The sequence below is a fragment of the Python bivittatus genome, unplaced genomic scaffold (assembly GCF_059951505.1).
Source record: "Python bivittatus isolate LINGU-HERP-01145 unplaced genomic scaffold, Pbiv_v1 ctg000850_np1212, whole genome shotgun sequence".
NCBI lineage: Eukaryota > Metazoa > Chordata > Lepidosauria > Squamata > Pythonidae > Python > Python bivittatus.
Window position 1 is genome coordinate 43,201,572 of NW_028277112.1, and position 15,341 is coordinate 43,216,912.

A 15,341-nucleotide genomic window follows, 5' to 3' on the forward strand; every position below is an offset into this window, starting at 1 on the left:
TGTGCAGTGGTTATGTTGATTTGTCGGGGGTGGTGCTGTTTTTTTAATCTTGGCTGCTGATTATGTGTGTGTTGTTTTTATAATGTGGTTTGTGAAGTTTTTAACTGTTGTTAGCTGCCCAGCGTCATGAATTTGAAATGGTCAGCCATATAAATTGAAATAATAGATGAGAGAGAGAAAAAAAACTTTAACCATTATGTTTTCAGGCAAAAGCTATGGTGCAAAACTTGACAAACTTTCTAAACACAAATCAGCTAGTAAGAGGAGAATGTTCTCATTCATTTACTTATCTAGGCAATTAGATATGGTGTTATTAAATCTATACACCAAGCCACATATAATAGATAGCACAGCAACATACACATAACAAACTCCAATTCCCAGTCAAGTATAAATGCTCTTGCACTGGGGTGGTCCTGACTCTGTTCCATTAGCATGGAAGGCAGGGCACTGAATCTAGGCAAAGGCTCTCTGGTGAACTGAATAGCTACAGAGAGACCAAAGAATCTTACATCCAATTCAGTGCCTTCCTTTCTTTCAAGATGATGGGATGCTATCTTGCAGGACCAGAGAACTAAGGGTTTGTGGTGCAATTTTTCACATTTGAGGAAGCAAAATGGCTGCTGTAATCTTAAAGTACTAATTTTGCCCCAAAACCCTAGGAAAAGGGAGGCCTTCCCACTCCACTGCCATCAGCATCAAAAACCCCTGCAGCTGTTGGGAGATTGAAAAAACAATGAATTCTAAATTCCCAGGCAGAAAAAAAAAATGTCCACCCCGATGTAAACACTCTGATGGTACGAAATTCACTTCCAGGACTGCTAGCCACAAGATCTGCCAGCTGTAGTAGCTTCAAAGCACTGGACCATTTTGGTATGTTTAGTACCAAACTATTGAAGAGAGTAGCCTAGATGTTTGAAACAAAATCTTCTAAGTACAGTGGTACCTCGGGTCACGAACGCTTCTGTTCACGACCAATTCGGGTCATGAACAGCACCGTTCGCAAAATTTTGCTTCTGTTCGCGAACGCCGGATCGGGTGACGAACAGGATCCGTGGCCATTTTCCCTCCCGTGACACGTGGTCGTGGCTTCCTGTAGGGAGGGGGACTCTCCCTCCAAGCAATAACCGCCTCCCCACCCGCCCTCCTGTCCTCCACGCCAGAAGTCGCATCGAGCAAGGTTAGCGTTCTCTCTCTTCGTACTGTATTTTGTTTCATATTTTTGTGGTTTTCAAAAAAAAATACATATGGTTCAGAACAGATTAACGGTAATTACATTGAAACTTATGGGAAAATTTGATTCGGGACACGACCAAAATCGGGTCGCGACCAAATTCAGAGGGGTCAGAACGGATTAACCGTATTTACAGTGGAACCTTGGTTTACGAACTTAATTCGTTCCGTGACTCTGGTTGCAACCCGAATTGGTCACAACCCGAAGGAAATTTCCCCATAAGGTTCAATGTAATTACCGTTAATCCATTCTGGCGTGGAGGACAGGGAGGTGGCTATTGCTTGGAGGGAGAGTCCCCCTCCCTACGACCATTTGTCAGGGGTGGAAAATGGCCGTGGATGTGTCAGGGGCGGAAAAATGGCCGCGGACCATGTGTCGGGGCGGAAAAATGGCCGCGGACCACGTGTCAGGGGCGGAAAATGGCCGCAGACCACGTGTCAGGGGCGGAAAAATGGCCGCGGACTGTGTCACGGGAGGGAAAATGGCCGCGTATCCTGTTCGTACCCCGAGGTGGAGTTTGCAAACCGAAGCAAAATTTTGCGGCCGGAGCTGGTCGTAACCCGAAAAGTTCGTTAACAGAAGCGTTCGTAACCTGAGGTTCCACTGTACATTGAACCTTATGGGAAAATTTGATTCGGGTCGCGACCAATTCGGGTCGTGACCAGAGTCGCGGAACGAATTAAGTTCGTGAACCGAGGTACCACTGTAAGTCTTCATGCTGGATTCTTAATACAGATGTTTGTAGAGAAGTATCCAAAACTGTAAACTGGTAAATTCAAGACTACTACTCTTTTATGGAAGCCACATGCCCGAACAACATGTGAAGAGTACAGGACAGTCCACCCTAATTGTTTCTGCTATGATCTTACCTATATCCTATTTGAGGTGTCTTGTGTAAATTCTCAAAATGGGACTGATATTTTAAACTGCTATCCTTTTCTTGACAAAATCCATGGATATTTTAGCTGAATTTTGTTAAAAATTAGTTTATTATTAAATACATTTTACAAAATCCAGGTACATCCAATACAAAAATAGCAGTCAATCATCCTACCAGACTTTGGCACAGAATTAAAATATGGTCATTTTAGAGATTTCAGACAGTTATATATCAATGTGATTCATAATTCCACAACAAAATCCCAGTCTGATCCTGGATTTCTATGATTCCAAAGATTGTTAGAAACTGGATATTTAGCAAACACTAGTAGTTTCCATATATTAGTAAAATGTATCGTGCTCAGCTTTGTGTAGCAGCCCCCTTCTGGCTCACTTCAGGCAGCTTGGTTCGGAGGAAACTATGAACAAGGGGCCAGATTTTGTTGGTCTCTGTTCCAGAAAAAGATTCCAGCACCCCTTTTTGGCTAGAGAGAAGACAAGAGGCACATTAGTTATTTTTGCATATTAACAGTTCTTCTCTCAACTCTTAGATCTTGACAGAGTCTAGAATGGGAGCTCAATTGAACAAAAAATTAGCATTCTATGGCTAAATGTACACAAGATTTTATAAAATGTGTATTTATTTTTGCACTCTCTTATTAAGTACCATTAAAACCTTCCACAGTTCTGGAAGCTGTTTCTCCATTTTCTTTTGGCCTTCTCTCATTTCATACCTACTGTTTTGTTCATAATGGACTTGTCAAGCTATATTACATTTTTAGTATCTGCATCAAGTCCTTTTCTGTGCCTGAATTCTAAACTTAGAACACATTACTTAGCTCAGCAGGAGATGGACGTTTGAAGATGGTCTTGCAGTCAGAAACTTGATTATCTGGCATGTGGGAGAGGCCCTTCTCTTGTAGAGCTTCCAGGTCATGGAATGCACTCGCCCCCCAAGAGAAGTGTTTGGCCTTCTCTCCCAGGATTTAGGAATGTGGCCAAAATGCATCTCTTTTGCTAAATTTTAATGATACAAATTTTAGCACTTAACTTTGATTTAATTTCTAGCAATTTATTATTGTGTTTTCTAATACATATTTTAATTGCTGCAAATCACCTTGACTGTACCCAAACAGAAAGGCAAAGTATAATTTTAATAATCAATAAAATAATAACACAACTGAAAACAGCCCTGCTGATGGAGTAACCAGCAGCTTCTGGAAAATAAAGATATAGGATACAGTGCTAAAGCTCAGGGAGCAGTAGATGATCAATAAACCACTTCTCAGTAGCAATGGCCTTTCAGGGGCCAGTTAGGAAATGACAGAAGCTACTCTAACCATTCGCTAAGTCCTGTTTTGATTGCTGGAGCAGGGTGTTCATACAGTACTATTTTTGTGCTACACAGATCCAAGTTACCTTGTAAGACGGGTGATTTGACTCTAAAGTCATATATTCCTATAGCATACCCCTATGAAAGAGAAGAGTTTAGCAAGAAGCATACATTGCATAAATGTATTTTCTCTCATCCCAGTTACTTCTCTCAGTTATGAAATGACAGGAATAATTTTACCATCTGTCGTAATTTGTTCTGTTTTCAGCATCCTTTCTTCTCCAGGACACTGGGTATTTCCTCTTGTCAATTCTTAATTCTGACTCAAGAAAATATATATCAAAAGAAAAGAACACATGTCTAAGTTCACAGCCTGAATACAGGCAGCAATGAGAGAAAGCAAGATGTTTCTTATTCCTTTTTTTTTTTTCCTTTTGGTGTCCAAGTCAGTCTGGAGTCCTGGTGACATATGGACAAGTCATCTAATTTTTTCAGAATTAGTTTGCCATTGTCTTCTTCCTAGGGCTGAGAGAGAGTGATTGGCCCAAAGCTGTCCAGCTGGCTTCATGCCTAAGGCAGGACTAGAACTCACAGTCTCCTGGTTTCTAGTCCAGTGTCGTTAATCACTACACGAAACTGGCTCCCTTCCTACTAATACAAAATCAAAAGACTCCATCTGAAAATATGAAGGCATGAATATCTTCAAACATGAGCATGGAGGAAGAGTTATTGGTAAGAGTGCAAAGGCAGGAGACAGTAGTATTATCCTTTGTAACAGAACATACAGGCAGGGCTTAAAGAGGAATTACAGGGGTGCAAAATCAATGCACAGTCATGAAACATCCCTGCGCCATCATAAGCAAAATTAGTCTCAGCTTAAACTGGTTCTCATTACACAGATTCAGATATATATTCACTGACACCATAAGAGCATCTCTGTTTTCCCTTCATTTCCTAGACAAGCCCCATGAGTGGAAGACAAAAATTCATGCTTACGGTTCCTTTCTCACTGTTTGTGTAGACCACCTAAAACAACCCTAAGTTGTTGCAAAGGTATTAAAGAGAATCAGAATAAATATTGCACACTGAAATATGCTTACCGATAATACTCCAGAACAGGTTTGGTTTCTGCTTCGTAAGATTTCAACCTCTTCATAATAGTTTCTGGTTTATCATCATCACGCTGAACAAGAGGCTCCCCTGTATGATCATCACGACCCTGTTTATGGTAAAAGGAAAGTCCCTACTGTGAAAGGTACCAGTTTTGCCCCCCAGTGAATTTTGTTCTGTGGAATCTGCATAAGCTACTCCTTTCACCTATATTTTTTGTCACAAAAGTGAGTACTTCATATAACAGGCAATATCATTTATATTTAATAGTCAATTAATATTCAGCATTCTTGCAATAGCCCAAGTAATTTCCTGCGCAATTAAGAGGCATGTTTAAAATATTGGGCAGGAGAGAAAGATGTTTTCTAATGGAATTAAAAGGCTGTATTGTATGAGATGATCTTTCAAAAAGTTATATCCAATTGTTCTTAATGCATGCTAAAGTTGTTACTACTACTATTAAAATGTTTCATCACTACTAATTTTTACAAAACATTATTATGCATAAGAATATAAAAGCAAAACTGCAAGTTGGTTAAAAAAAAAAATCAAAGTTATGGACCAAACAAGAATGGCCTTACACAGGCATTACTGACATCCTCTCCCTACAAGGTAAGTCGTCTGTTTTTAGATTTTCTTTCACTTGAAAACAATGTAAACACTGTAACAGTCTGATTAAAATACTTTTAATGAAAGTGTTGCTCAAATGTTTGTTACTACCAGTTCTGACCCTTTTTAATTAAAAAAAAAATATGGCACTTATGACACTCTGAGCAGTCTGGCTCTGTAGCATCTGCAACATTCTAAGATGATCTCCACAAAATCCCAAAAGGAATACATTTGAAAAATAAAAATAGCTGAATGTCATATCACTTCATTTCAGCCATTTTAAAATGATTTTTATTTTTATGTCTGAGACCCAGCACCAAAAGGTTCCTGACCCAGCAGGCTGACAGATACGTCTATTTCTTTTTTTAATTACCAATAATAAACAGTTTTTGGAAGTGAAAAGTGCCAATTTATGTTCCTCCATAATGATGATGGCAAAAGATGAGCAATTTTCCAACTAAACATGGAGAGGCAACACACAGTTTTCCAGATATCACTGGATCAGGATTGATAATCTACTCCAGTGTTTCTCAAGCTTGCCAACTTTAAGATGTGTGGACTTCAACTCCCAGAATTCCCCAGCTAGCATGCATCAAGAGAATCAATCCTACTCTAATGCCAGCCTAGCTCACAGACTTATTTAAAGACAACATAACTCTATTTTGATTATAAGCATAATAAACTTTTTTTCAGGCATCAGCAACAGATAGGATCAGCCAACATTTAGCACGCATTTCCCTAGCTGTGCAGCTGGCTGGAAAGTATGGAATTCAATGTGCAAGTTGGGGAAAACTGATTGTTCAAGTAGTAGATAGCTTGGAATATTTGTTTTTGCATGGCTGCACTAGATACAGACGCAACTTACAGAGACTTTGGGAGGGTTGAATTCAAGATTGTACACCCTGCCACTAGCAGGATGAATCCAGCGTGCAGTCAGACGTTGTTTGATGGTCTCAAAAGGTACATCTAAAACAATCACGGTGTCAATCGGGCATACTTTATCCAGCGATTCAGCCTGTGGGACAGTCCTGGGAAAGCCTATGGAGAAACAAAATGCCACTGCATATAGCTAAAGGCACAGAAACGAGCTGTTAGTGAGATGGAGCCCAATCAGACTCACTAATTCCATTGCTTTCTCTTACTGAGTATAGCTTGGCCTGTTTAACTTTATTAACTGGAAACATTTGCTGCGCTATGCACCCATCTTCCAAAAATGGAACATACAGCTGGATTATTTACATGTATTGAAGAACTGGTCGTGTAACATTGCATCATTTCGTTTAAAATACGGTATTGTGACAGTTTCTATTTCTATATAATACTAAAACTGAGTAATATTCAATGACATTTGAATTGAACCTCAATCAAGCCATCATCAGCTCTAACCTGGTCTGAAAATCCTTTCTTACTGGTGTGTTGAAGGGCATGTGCATATTTAACCAGTATCCATTGTGCTCCTTGTGCCAACATTCAGTTAAAAGCATTTCAGACTTGCAAGATTGATGTCAGCCTTACTAGGTAGACCAGACAGGAAACATGGCCAGATGAGCTAATTCTACTTTTTTGTAAAGCTACATTAACAAAATCTTGCAAGTCTGAAACTACTTCTCTCCCCCAGTCCCCTTTACAGCCCCAAAACTAGGGAAGGTCTCTTCTGAGCCTCTTGCCCTGTCCACGTTCCTGCTGCAGGCTCAGCTGCCTTTTATCTGACTGTTCCCTTGGCTGTGTCTCTTTGCCCTGTTTCCCAAGGTCATTCCCACATACCACTGCATCAGTGCTGAGAATATTCCTCACAGCAGCCCTGCAAAAGCTCCCCTAGCTCCTCTTTCCCCAGGAGGGACCTGGTCACCTGAAAAAGGGCTGCAGGCTCTCCGCAGGCATGATAAGAATTTAGCTCTTATCTATGCTTGCCCAGCTTTGCTCTTTGTCTTTCATCTGCAGCACATCTCTTGTGTGGGTTCATCTCCTGTAGTTAATTGGTAAACCAAAGAGCTCTATGGGATCGGAGTCTGCTCAGGTATTATCTGATCCAGGGCCTCTGTTGCATGCTTATTCCAAGCTGTGACCAAGGCCTCAGCCAAACTCTGCACCAGAGCTTCAAGAAAAAACCCAAGTTCCTTCTGAAACCCAACTGGGTCCATAAGTCACCTGAGGCAGGCCAATCAAATAGGCCCCACCTCCATGCAGTGGAGGATTGGCACAGAGAACTCCGGAGCTAAGAGGGCATATCTAACTATGGCAAGTGACTGATGTTAATATCTCCCAGACCCAGATCACTACACCACTGCCTCATGACAAGATCTAATGTCTCACCTCCATTGTGGGTTGGGTCCTTAATCACTTAGATCAGATCCATGGTTGGCATGGTGGCCATGAATTAATGGGCCACCTCTGACTCTAGGCCCAAATATAGCAGGTTGAAGTCCCCTGGGACCATAAGCCTGGGAACTCCACTGCTAACTCAGGCACAAAGTTGAACTCCGGCAGGGTTGCTGTTAAGCTGCAGGGAAGAAGGTAAACCCTCAACTGTCCCATCTAATCTCTATGTACCAACTTCACAAAGAGAGTCTTGCATCCGGTTATGTCTAGGGCCTCTAAAAGCTACCAGAAACTCCTAGATAACAAACAGTCTGACTGTTCTAATACCCTATCATCAATTAACACCCTTTGTTTAATATACAGGATTCGGTAGCTGGAAACCACACTTCATTGACAAAAACAGAGCTCTCACCATCCAGCAGCAAGTGGTTCTGATCTAGTGTTTTCAGCTGACTTAGCATCAGCTGTGTCATGACATCATCAGGAATCAGTTGCCCTTGTTCAATATATGACTTAGCCAGCATGCCAATTTCTGTGGAAGCAAGAATGAACAGAAAAATCTTAATGGGATGGGATCTTGCGTGCAGTTGTGTTACAGTTTTGTTTTATTTTGTTTTGCTCTCACTAAACATTCATATTTTCTTAATGGGAAAGTGAACAATCAAGAAAGAACACAATTTTCCCCAGAGAATCGTGGCTTGTTATAGGACTAGCCCAGAAGGCTACTATCACTAAGGATGAGCACATTCAGTAAAGGTTAAAGAAATACAGGCCAAAAAATATCCTCTTGCAAAACCAAAATCATACTGTACTCTTGCTCAAAATAAACATTCCTCAAATTATTAACTCTTTTGAGTTTCAGTATTTGTAGAAGACATATCTCTTGTTCCTCTTATTTTCCATAGCTAAAATCTTTGCTTTTGGGTTCCTATAGCTAATTCGTTCCTTTCCTCTCCTCCTCTACAAATTTTATCTACTGCCCCACTCAGGTCACTTCATTAAATTTCCATTTTGTTTCACTGGATGCTTTCCAGATCAACTACTTAACAGCCTCTTAAGGTTGTTTATGGCAATACAGCTTGATTTGGAAGTGTTCCACTAAACTCAGGATGATTTTGGCTTCCAAATAAACATTAGTAGATCAGCCTAGGGTGCTAATGAGTTATTGGGGTTTGCTTTGGTACTTAGTGATTGTAAGGAGAGCCCAGATACTCCATATACAGCAACCACATTAGCAAACTGGATGTCATAATAATATATATTACATGTTTCCTTTCAAATAACCTGCCTCACCACTCTATCACTATTTGTTTTTAACTGCATCCTATTTTAGTTATAACGTTATCATTTGCCTCTGATTCTGGCTTATTGAGAAAGCAACAAGCCCGGGATCCCAGTTAGGAGGTATGATTACACAAACTATAAAGATAAGACAAACTATAAAGCTAGAAAGTCCCACAAAGGAGAAACAGTCAGGCAACTTAGGGTAATGATTCAACAGCAAAGAGCAATAGGTGGGCACAGCAGTCTCACGCCTAAATTCACACATTTCTCTGAACTTAGTGGTGTTTCTTCCTGACTGTAAGTTTAATTCTTAACATATTCTGAATTTAACAAAATGTAAATATAACCTTTGAATTAGCATATAAGCCACTGCATACCATTCAGATTCCTAGCATGAAGTAGGAACTTTGTCAAAGAAAAGGAATATTATTTTCCTCCTTTTCCATTTCCTATATGGTAATCTTTCACAAAACACATACACTTGAAAACCTTATTATCACCTCACTGCCTTACCAGAGAAAAGAGAGCTTGTGAATTGCTCAAGCAAATAACATCTCTCCTGCTCTAAGAAGATAAATCTAAATCTGTGCTCCCTTGCATTCTTCCTTTACTGCTAAACACACTTTCTGCAACTGCTGAGTACTCCAGAAGCAGCAAGACCCTAAACTCAGCAAGGTCACTCATGTCAGCCTTTAAGTGTCAGTGCAAGTGAATGTTTAACTTATATGAACTTGAAACTATTTAAACTGGCTAGATGCCTCCAGGGTGTAGAAAGGAAATTGTGTAACCAAAATAACACGGAATATCATTTAGGGACTTTGTGCTAGAAGTAATCCAGTACATATCTATCACTTTGGGTCTTTTTTTTAACACATTCATTCACATTTAAGGTTGTTTTTCTCCCTATTTATACTGCTGGTTATACACTCACTTTGGAAATATGAATTTATAGTACAATTCAAAAATAATCTCAAGCTGTTTCACCAATAATTATGGAAATCATTCTTGTAAAAACAGAATTCAAGATGTGAGCCAACAGTCATTTGTCAATCCCTACAACCAATTGTTCTAACATGGATTATAGATTAATAGATTATAGATTACTGTAATGGATTATTGTAGTCTTATTCAGCACAGCAGCTAGTTTAGAAAAATATGGCTTTGCAAGCTAAGCATAAACCTTCCTATACTGGTTCTGTACAATAGACTATATTTAGGCTGGCATAATATGCAAAACACATAAGAGCACTGCAAGGAAGCTATGAATTCAGATTCTACTATCTGTTCAGTTGGGGAAGTTATAACAAAATAGAACAGTCCAGCACCAATCAATCATGAAGAAAACAGAACTTCAGACACAGCATATTTCTAAGCATCACTAAGAAATTTATAAATAAAAATGCTACATTACAATATATAAAAGAGCAGCTTATAATCAACTAACAATTCATACAATGTTCCTAAAAAATAATCATAAAACCAGTTAACAGATCAGCAACATCACAGTTCCATTTCCAAGAAAACAAACAGCTCCTTGAGTCTCAGAAGGCTTGCCAAAGCATGTTTCCTTAACCTCCTAAAGATTTGAACAGGGCAGGATTTTTGGTCTAATTCAATAGAGCTACTCTTTCATTCTTTGCACACTTCCAATGCTAAATTTGATTAAGTGCCATCAAGTTGTTTTCGACTCCTAGCGACCACATATATAGATTTTCTCCATGACGATCTATCCCTAACCTGGATGTTAAATTGGTGCATTAAAAAAGGACGATATATACATGCATACCTTTATTATGGTCATTAACCAAAATACAACAATCGGATGGAACAAAATAAAACAGTTTGCCGCTAGATCATGGATGAAATCAAGGAATGTCTGGTTTTACAGACAGTGGAATAGAATTTGGCCATATTCACAGAAATGGAATCATACTGATCTGATAACAACAACTGTACATAAAATACATCAAAATTGCCTGAGTGCTTTGCCAAATGGGTAATGATAAAGTGGGCCCTTGCATCCTTAGAAAAAATACAATATAGTAAGACATGGACTATGGTTTCCCCAGACCCTTCTCCCTAAGGGTACAGCCTTAGCTCATATGGACTGTTTTTGCATCTGCCCTTAAGAACCCCTGTAAGGAGTGCATTAAAGGGTGCTTAGGTTAGTGTCCTCCAGAGTTTAGGGACAGTTGTGTAGCTATCTTGCTGGCCTAAAGAAAGGAGTCTGACTACTCAGGAAAACATTCCTGGGTAAGGCAGGTGGATCCAGCTAGGCTTCCATGTCTTGGGCACACCGCTTGAGTGCAATGAATGCTCGGTCATAGCCTATCAATTAGAAAGGCCTCCAGAGAAAAACCATAATACAGTACTGCCATTTTTGCCAAATTGTTCTGTTCTATGTTGCTTCATAATTGTCTGGAAGGAGAAAAGAACCCAGGCCATCTGAAAAGAACAGCTTCAACCAGTATGCAATAACGCAAATCCGAGTGCCTGTTTCAACTTCAGTCAACCCTGCCTTCCTCCTTAATACTACATTAGAAGCACATGGGGCCACTTGAAGTAAAGTCCTTAGGAATTTGCAGCGGACCTTTTGCAATGGGGCAAAAGAACAGCAAGGTCCCAACTAAGCACCAAACAGTAATTGCATATGTGCTGTTGCCATGTAAAGCTTTAGTGCTGCTAGGACATGCTGGGCCCCTCTGTTAAAGGGGAAGGACTGTGTAGCTGCCACTGTCTTCTATCATTTTGAATGACCTGCTTCAGTCCAACTGGTGTTTGTGACAGAAGCATTACATCACCTACATACAGTAGGGTTTCAATATGTCTATTAGCTAATTTCAGAGGGTGATGTTCTATTAAGTTATTTTGACCACAAGAGGATTAATATATAGGTTAAACAACGAGGGGGCCAAAATACACCTGTCTCACTGCTCTTCGGGTTGAGCCTGCTTGTTCATCTGCCGGTATATGCTCTAACAGTTAATCCAATCAGCCAATCTGTTATGCTGATGTTTAGCACTGGGCTTACTTATTATGCTTAGAGGCCAATGGGCTGATAGCGGGCAGTTCACCTTTTTATAAAGATGCACTCTGATGGCTAGACCTCAGTTGCTGGGTATTTGTGTAGTACAAACAATGTAGATGAACAGTGGAGCAATACAGAGGTCCATCATTCCAAATTACAGCATAAGACTACGGCAGCAATAAAATCATGATCTGGGGCTTTGCTATGCTTGAGGTCTGTTATTTCAGAGCTTGTAACTGGGGCCCAACTAGGGAGCTGGTTAATATCATCCTCTATTTTAGTTTCAGGCAACTTTCCTTGTGCATATAATACTCTAAAGGGGTCCCCCCATACTGTTGCTAGTATAAGGTAAGGAAATGAAAGGGGCCTATTAATTGAATGGGAAACTATTAGGTGCTAAAATGGGAAACTATTAGGTGCTAAAATCATCCTGGCGTATGATGCCGCTATTAAGTGTACTTAGGAAGACCTGGTAAATTCTCTTTTCTTACTTTGTAACTGGTGTTTATACTGCTTTTTCAATCCTGGATAGAGTATAAAGCTGAATCCTCCTTATATATTTTAAAATACCTAATCAGTTCATTCTTAGCCCTAGGCACTCCCCTGTCAAACCAGGACTGAGGGGCAAGCTTTGCTTTCAGAGTTTTCTCTCTTCCTTGGTATCTGAGCAGACAGCCCTGGCTAGAGTAACTGACTACGTTTGGTAAAATAGTTTCCAGGACAACCTTCAACTACTGTAAAGTAAATCTGCGATGCTATCTCAGAAGAGGTATTGCCTCTTTGTACTGATGAGTCCATTTAGCACAAATGAGCCCCAATCAAATTCCATGTTAGCAACTGGATCCAGTTCCAGAAACAATTTATCCAACACTGTTATCACTGTCAGGTCGACTATCTAGGTAGAATTTTTGTATAAAGGGAACCAAATCCCTTGAGATTAGAGTGTTAAGGAAGAATTAAGGAAGGCCTTCTCCCAGCCCAATGATAGCATTTGCCAGTGTGCCATGTTGAAATGTTAAGATAATGCATACTAAAAAACATGCTAAATACACCCCCACACTATACAGCCATACTGCTGCCTCTCCAGGATGCTTCATGGCTTGCACTACAAGCACCAGGAAAACACGACTAAGCCTATGCCCTAAACTAGACCTTGGAGGAACACGATGAACTTCCGCTGGCTGTGCCACAGACTTGGCCCTTCATCTGTTAAACACCTGGGTTTGGTTCAAGTTCTTCAATGGCCCAAGTGAAACAGAAACCAACAGAGAACCGATGCATTTAAAAAAGCAATATTAGCCACATTTTACTTCAATATTGGTGTTTTAATGATGGCTGGGAAAGGATTATTGATGGTGATTGTATTCATGACTACATACACTGCCCAGAATCAGTTGACTGGGGTAGAGAAATGCTATGAAATAAACAAATGTTGGCCAGGAGAAATAAAAATCCAAAATCCATGTAAAGAGAATACTGTTACTAGGCCTGCCAACAAAAGGTTTATAAAATAGTTGCAAGCTTTTAATTCCAGAAAATCTTGCAACTATTTTCAACTATTTTGTAACTCTTCACTTTCAGAATCTCAAATCTTGACCAAGTAGGACTTGGTTCATATTTAACACGAAGCTAGGAGCTGAGTGTGTGGCTTTACATATTCTGCAAATCGTCGTGTATTCAATAACCCACGCCTTAGCACAATAGGTGAACAAAGTCACCTGAATACCAGGGCTGCCCAAAACAGATTTTCATTCCCCACGCATATCTTTGCCAGAATAACAAATACACTCGTTGAATTTCTGTGTCTTTCTAGATAACAGCGACGGCAACCGAACAACGTCCGCAGTCTTGAAACAGATTAATTGTTTTGTACACTCGCGTCCGCCCTTTAACTTCCCACCCGCCCCTTGCGCGCTTGCTCGCCTTTCTTACCAGTCTTCTTGTTCATGTTCTCCCTCAGGATGTCCCCGCTGGAGAGATGTTTCAGGGCGAAGTGCTGGACGATGCGGGAGGACACGGTGCCCTTTCCAGACCCCGGGGCCCCCATGATCAGCGCCCGCATTAGCACCGCCCGCACCACCATGTCCGAACCGTTTTGCGGGATGGGGCGAAAGCAGAATCGAAGCGTCCCTCGGCTTGCAGCGGCGCTCGCTACGCCCAAAGCATCTTCTTCAGAGGGCGACCACTCTCCCGGGCTCGGTAACAGCAGGTACCAGCCCAAGACCTAAAGAAAATGGGTGTCTCGGCAGCCCGAACGACGAGGCAGCCCCGGAATGACTCCTCCCCCGGCCGCGAGCCCAGCCTCCAAGTCTGCAAACAGGCCTCAGTGCCAAGGAGGCGTCAGCGTGGCTCTGTTCCCCCGTTTTGAGCGCTTCAGCCTACAACGTCACTAGGTCGCCCCCCCCCCTCAATTTCTCTGAAATTGCAAAGACAGCCCGGCGTAGAAATTACCCACTTCGGGTTTGTGATGTTAAAGGGGGAAGGGGGGAATTGTCTTTTGATCACGTCCCGATTATGATTGTGAAGGAAAAGCAGCCCTTTTGGCCAGGACGAGGGCCGAAGAGTTCCCAGGGTCCCCTCCCGCACCTCTCCCGCCACCCTTCTGCTTTGATTCTTCTGTCTCTCACAGTAGGGCTGTTTTTCTTTTTTATAGGAAAAATGGAGGTGTAAAACAAACATCGGGTTTTGTTGTTCTTCAAATGTGGAAATAGTTTCAGGTATAATTTAGAGCTATTCAGGGAAAATAATAAAAATAATAAGAATTAACGCTACGTATATCACACTTGTACAGTAACTCGCCATCAATCGGGGTTATCAGATCTGAGCTGCAAAAATCTGGACGACCAATATAGCAGCAAGGAATTCTTCTTCAGTATCTCTATCTTGCTATATTGTGTGGGGTCAGTTCTGGCAAACCCAAAATAAATGGGGAAGGGGCAGTTGCTTGAAGAATGTTAAGTAAATAGGTGAATATGATCAAAAGTGTTTGCAATATAGCTATCCAGCTGCACTTTATTGGAGCCTGAGATCTACTATCTGGTGTTCAGTTATCTCTCAGAGCTAACTTATTAATTCTCCATGAGTTTGAATGAACTTTGAGAATGTCTGTCTCCAGTTCACTCCTTTTACAACCTATTAATCAGCTTGTTATGGAAATAAGAATTAAAATATAAGACACACCATCTTATAACCATAAGCATAAACTTTAAGTGAGCACTTTGGGTATCTCACCTCTAAAGCTTGTCTGCAAAATAATCTATTACTGTAAATATTTTTGCATACAACACAACATCTGTAATGGTCTCCCTCCTATCTCTCTGATTGTTACTAGTAGAACCAGATTAATCTTAGGAGATTTCTGCATGACTCTCTAGAATAGTGTTTTTCAACCTTAGCAACTTTAAGATGCTGGCTGGGGAATTCTGGGAGTTGAAGTTCACACATCTTAAAGTTGCCAAGGTTGAAAAACACTGCTCTAGATTTATCTAGGGAGAGTCAAAAGTTCTATCAAAATTGTTTCCCATGTTATTTAACTTCTGCAGGAA

General features: G+C 40.7%; 1 protein-coding gene across 1 annotated transcript; it reads right to left on the reverse strand.

The window, feature by feature from the left end:
• Positions 1-2,204: 2,204 nt before the first annotated feature.
• Positions 2,205-14,033, reverse strand: AK3 (adenylate kinase 3). Its single transcript, XM_007431979.4, has 5 exons — positions 13,729-14,033; positions 7,897-8,016; positions 6,031-6,203; positions 4,547-4,665; positions 2,205-2,598 (listed from the first exon to the last, which is right to left on the reverse strand). Exons 1-5 carry the CDS (start codon positions 13,877-13,879, stop codon positions 2,475-2,477), a joined length of 687 nt encoding a protein of 228 aa, XP_007432041.1. The 5' UTR covers positions 13,880-14,033; the 3' UTR covers positions 2,205-2,474.
• Positions 14,034-15,341: the final 1,308 nt, after the last annotated feature.

Coding starts and splice junctions, on each gene's coding strand:
- AK3 (XM_007431979.4), bottom strand. CDS start 13,879: ATGGTGGTGCGGGCGGTGCTAATGCGGGCGCTGATCATGGGGGCCCCG. Junction 6,204..7,896: donor GAACCACTTGCTGCTGGATG/GTGAGAGCTCTG, acceptor GTTTCTCCATAG/GCTTTCCCAGGACTGTCCCA. Junction 2,599..4,546: donor CCTGTTCTGGAGTATTATCG/GTAAGCATATTT, acceptor TCTTCTCTCTAG/CCAAAAAGGGGTGCTGGAAT.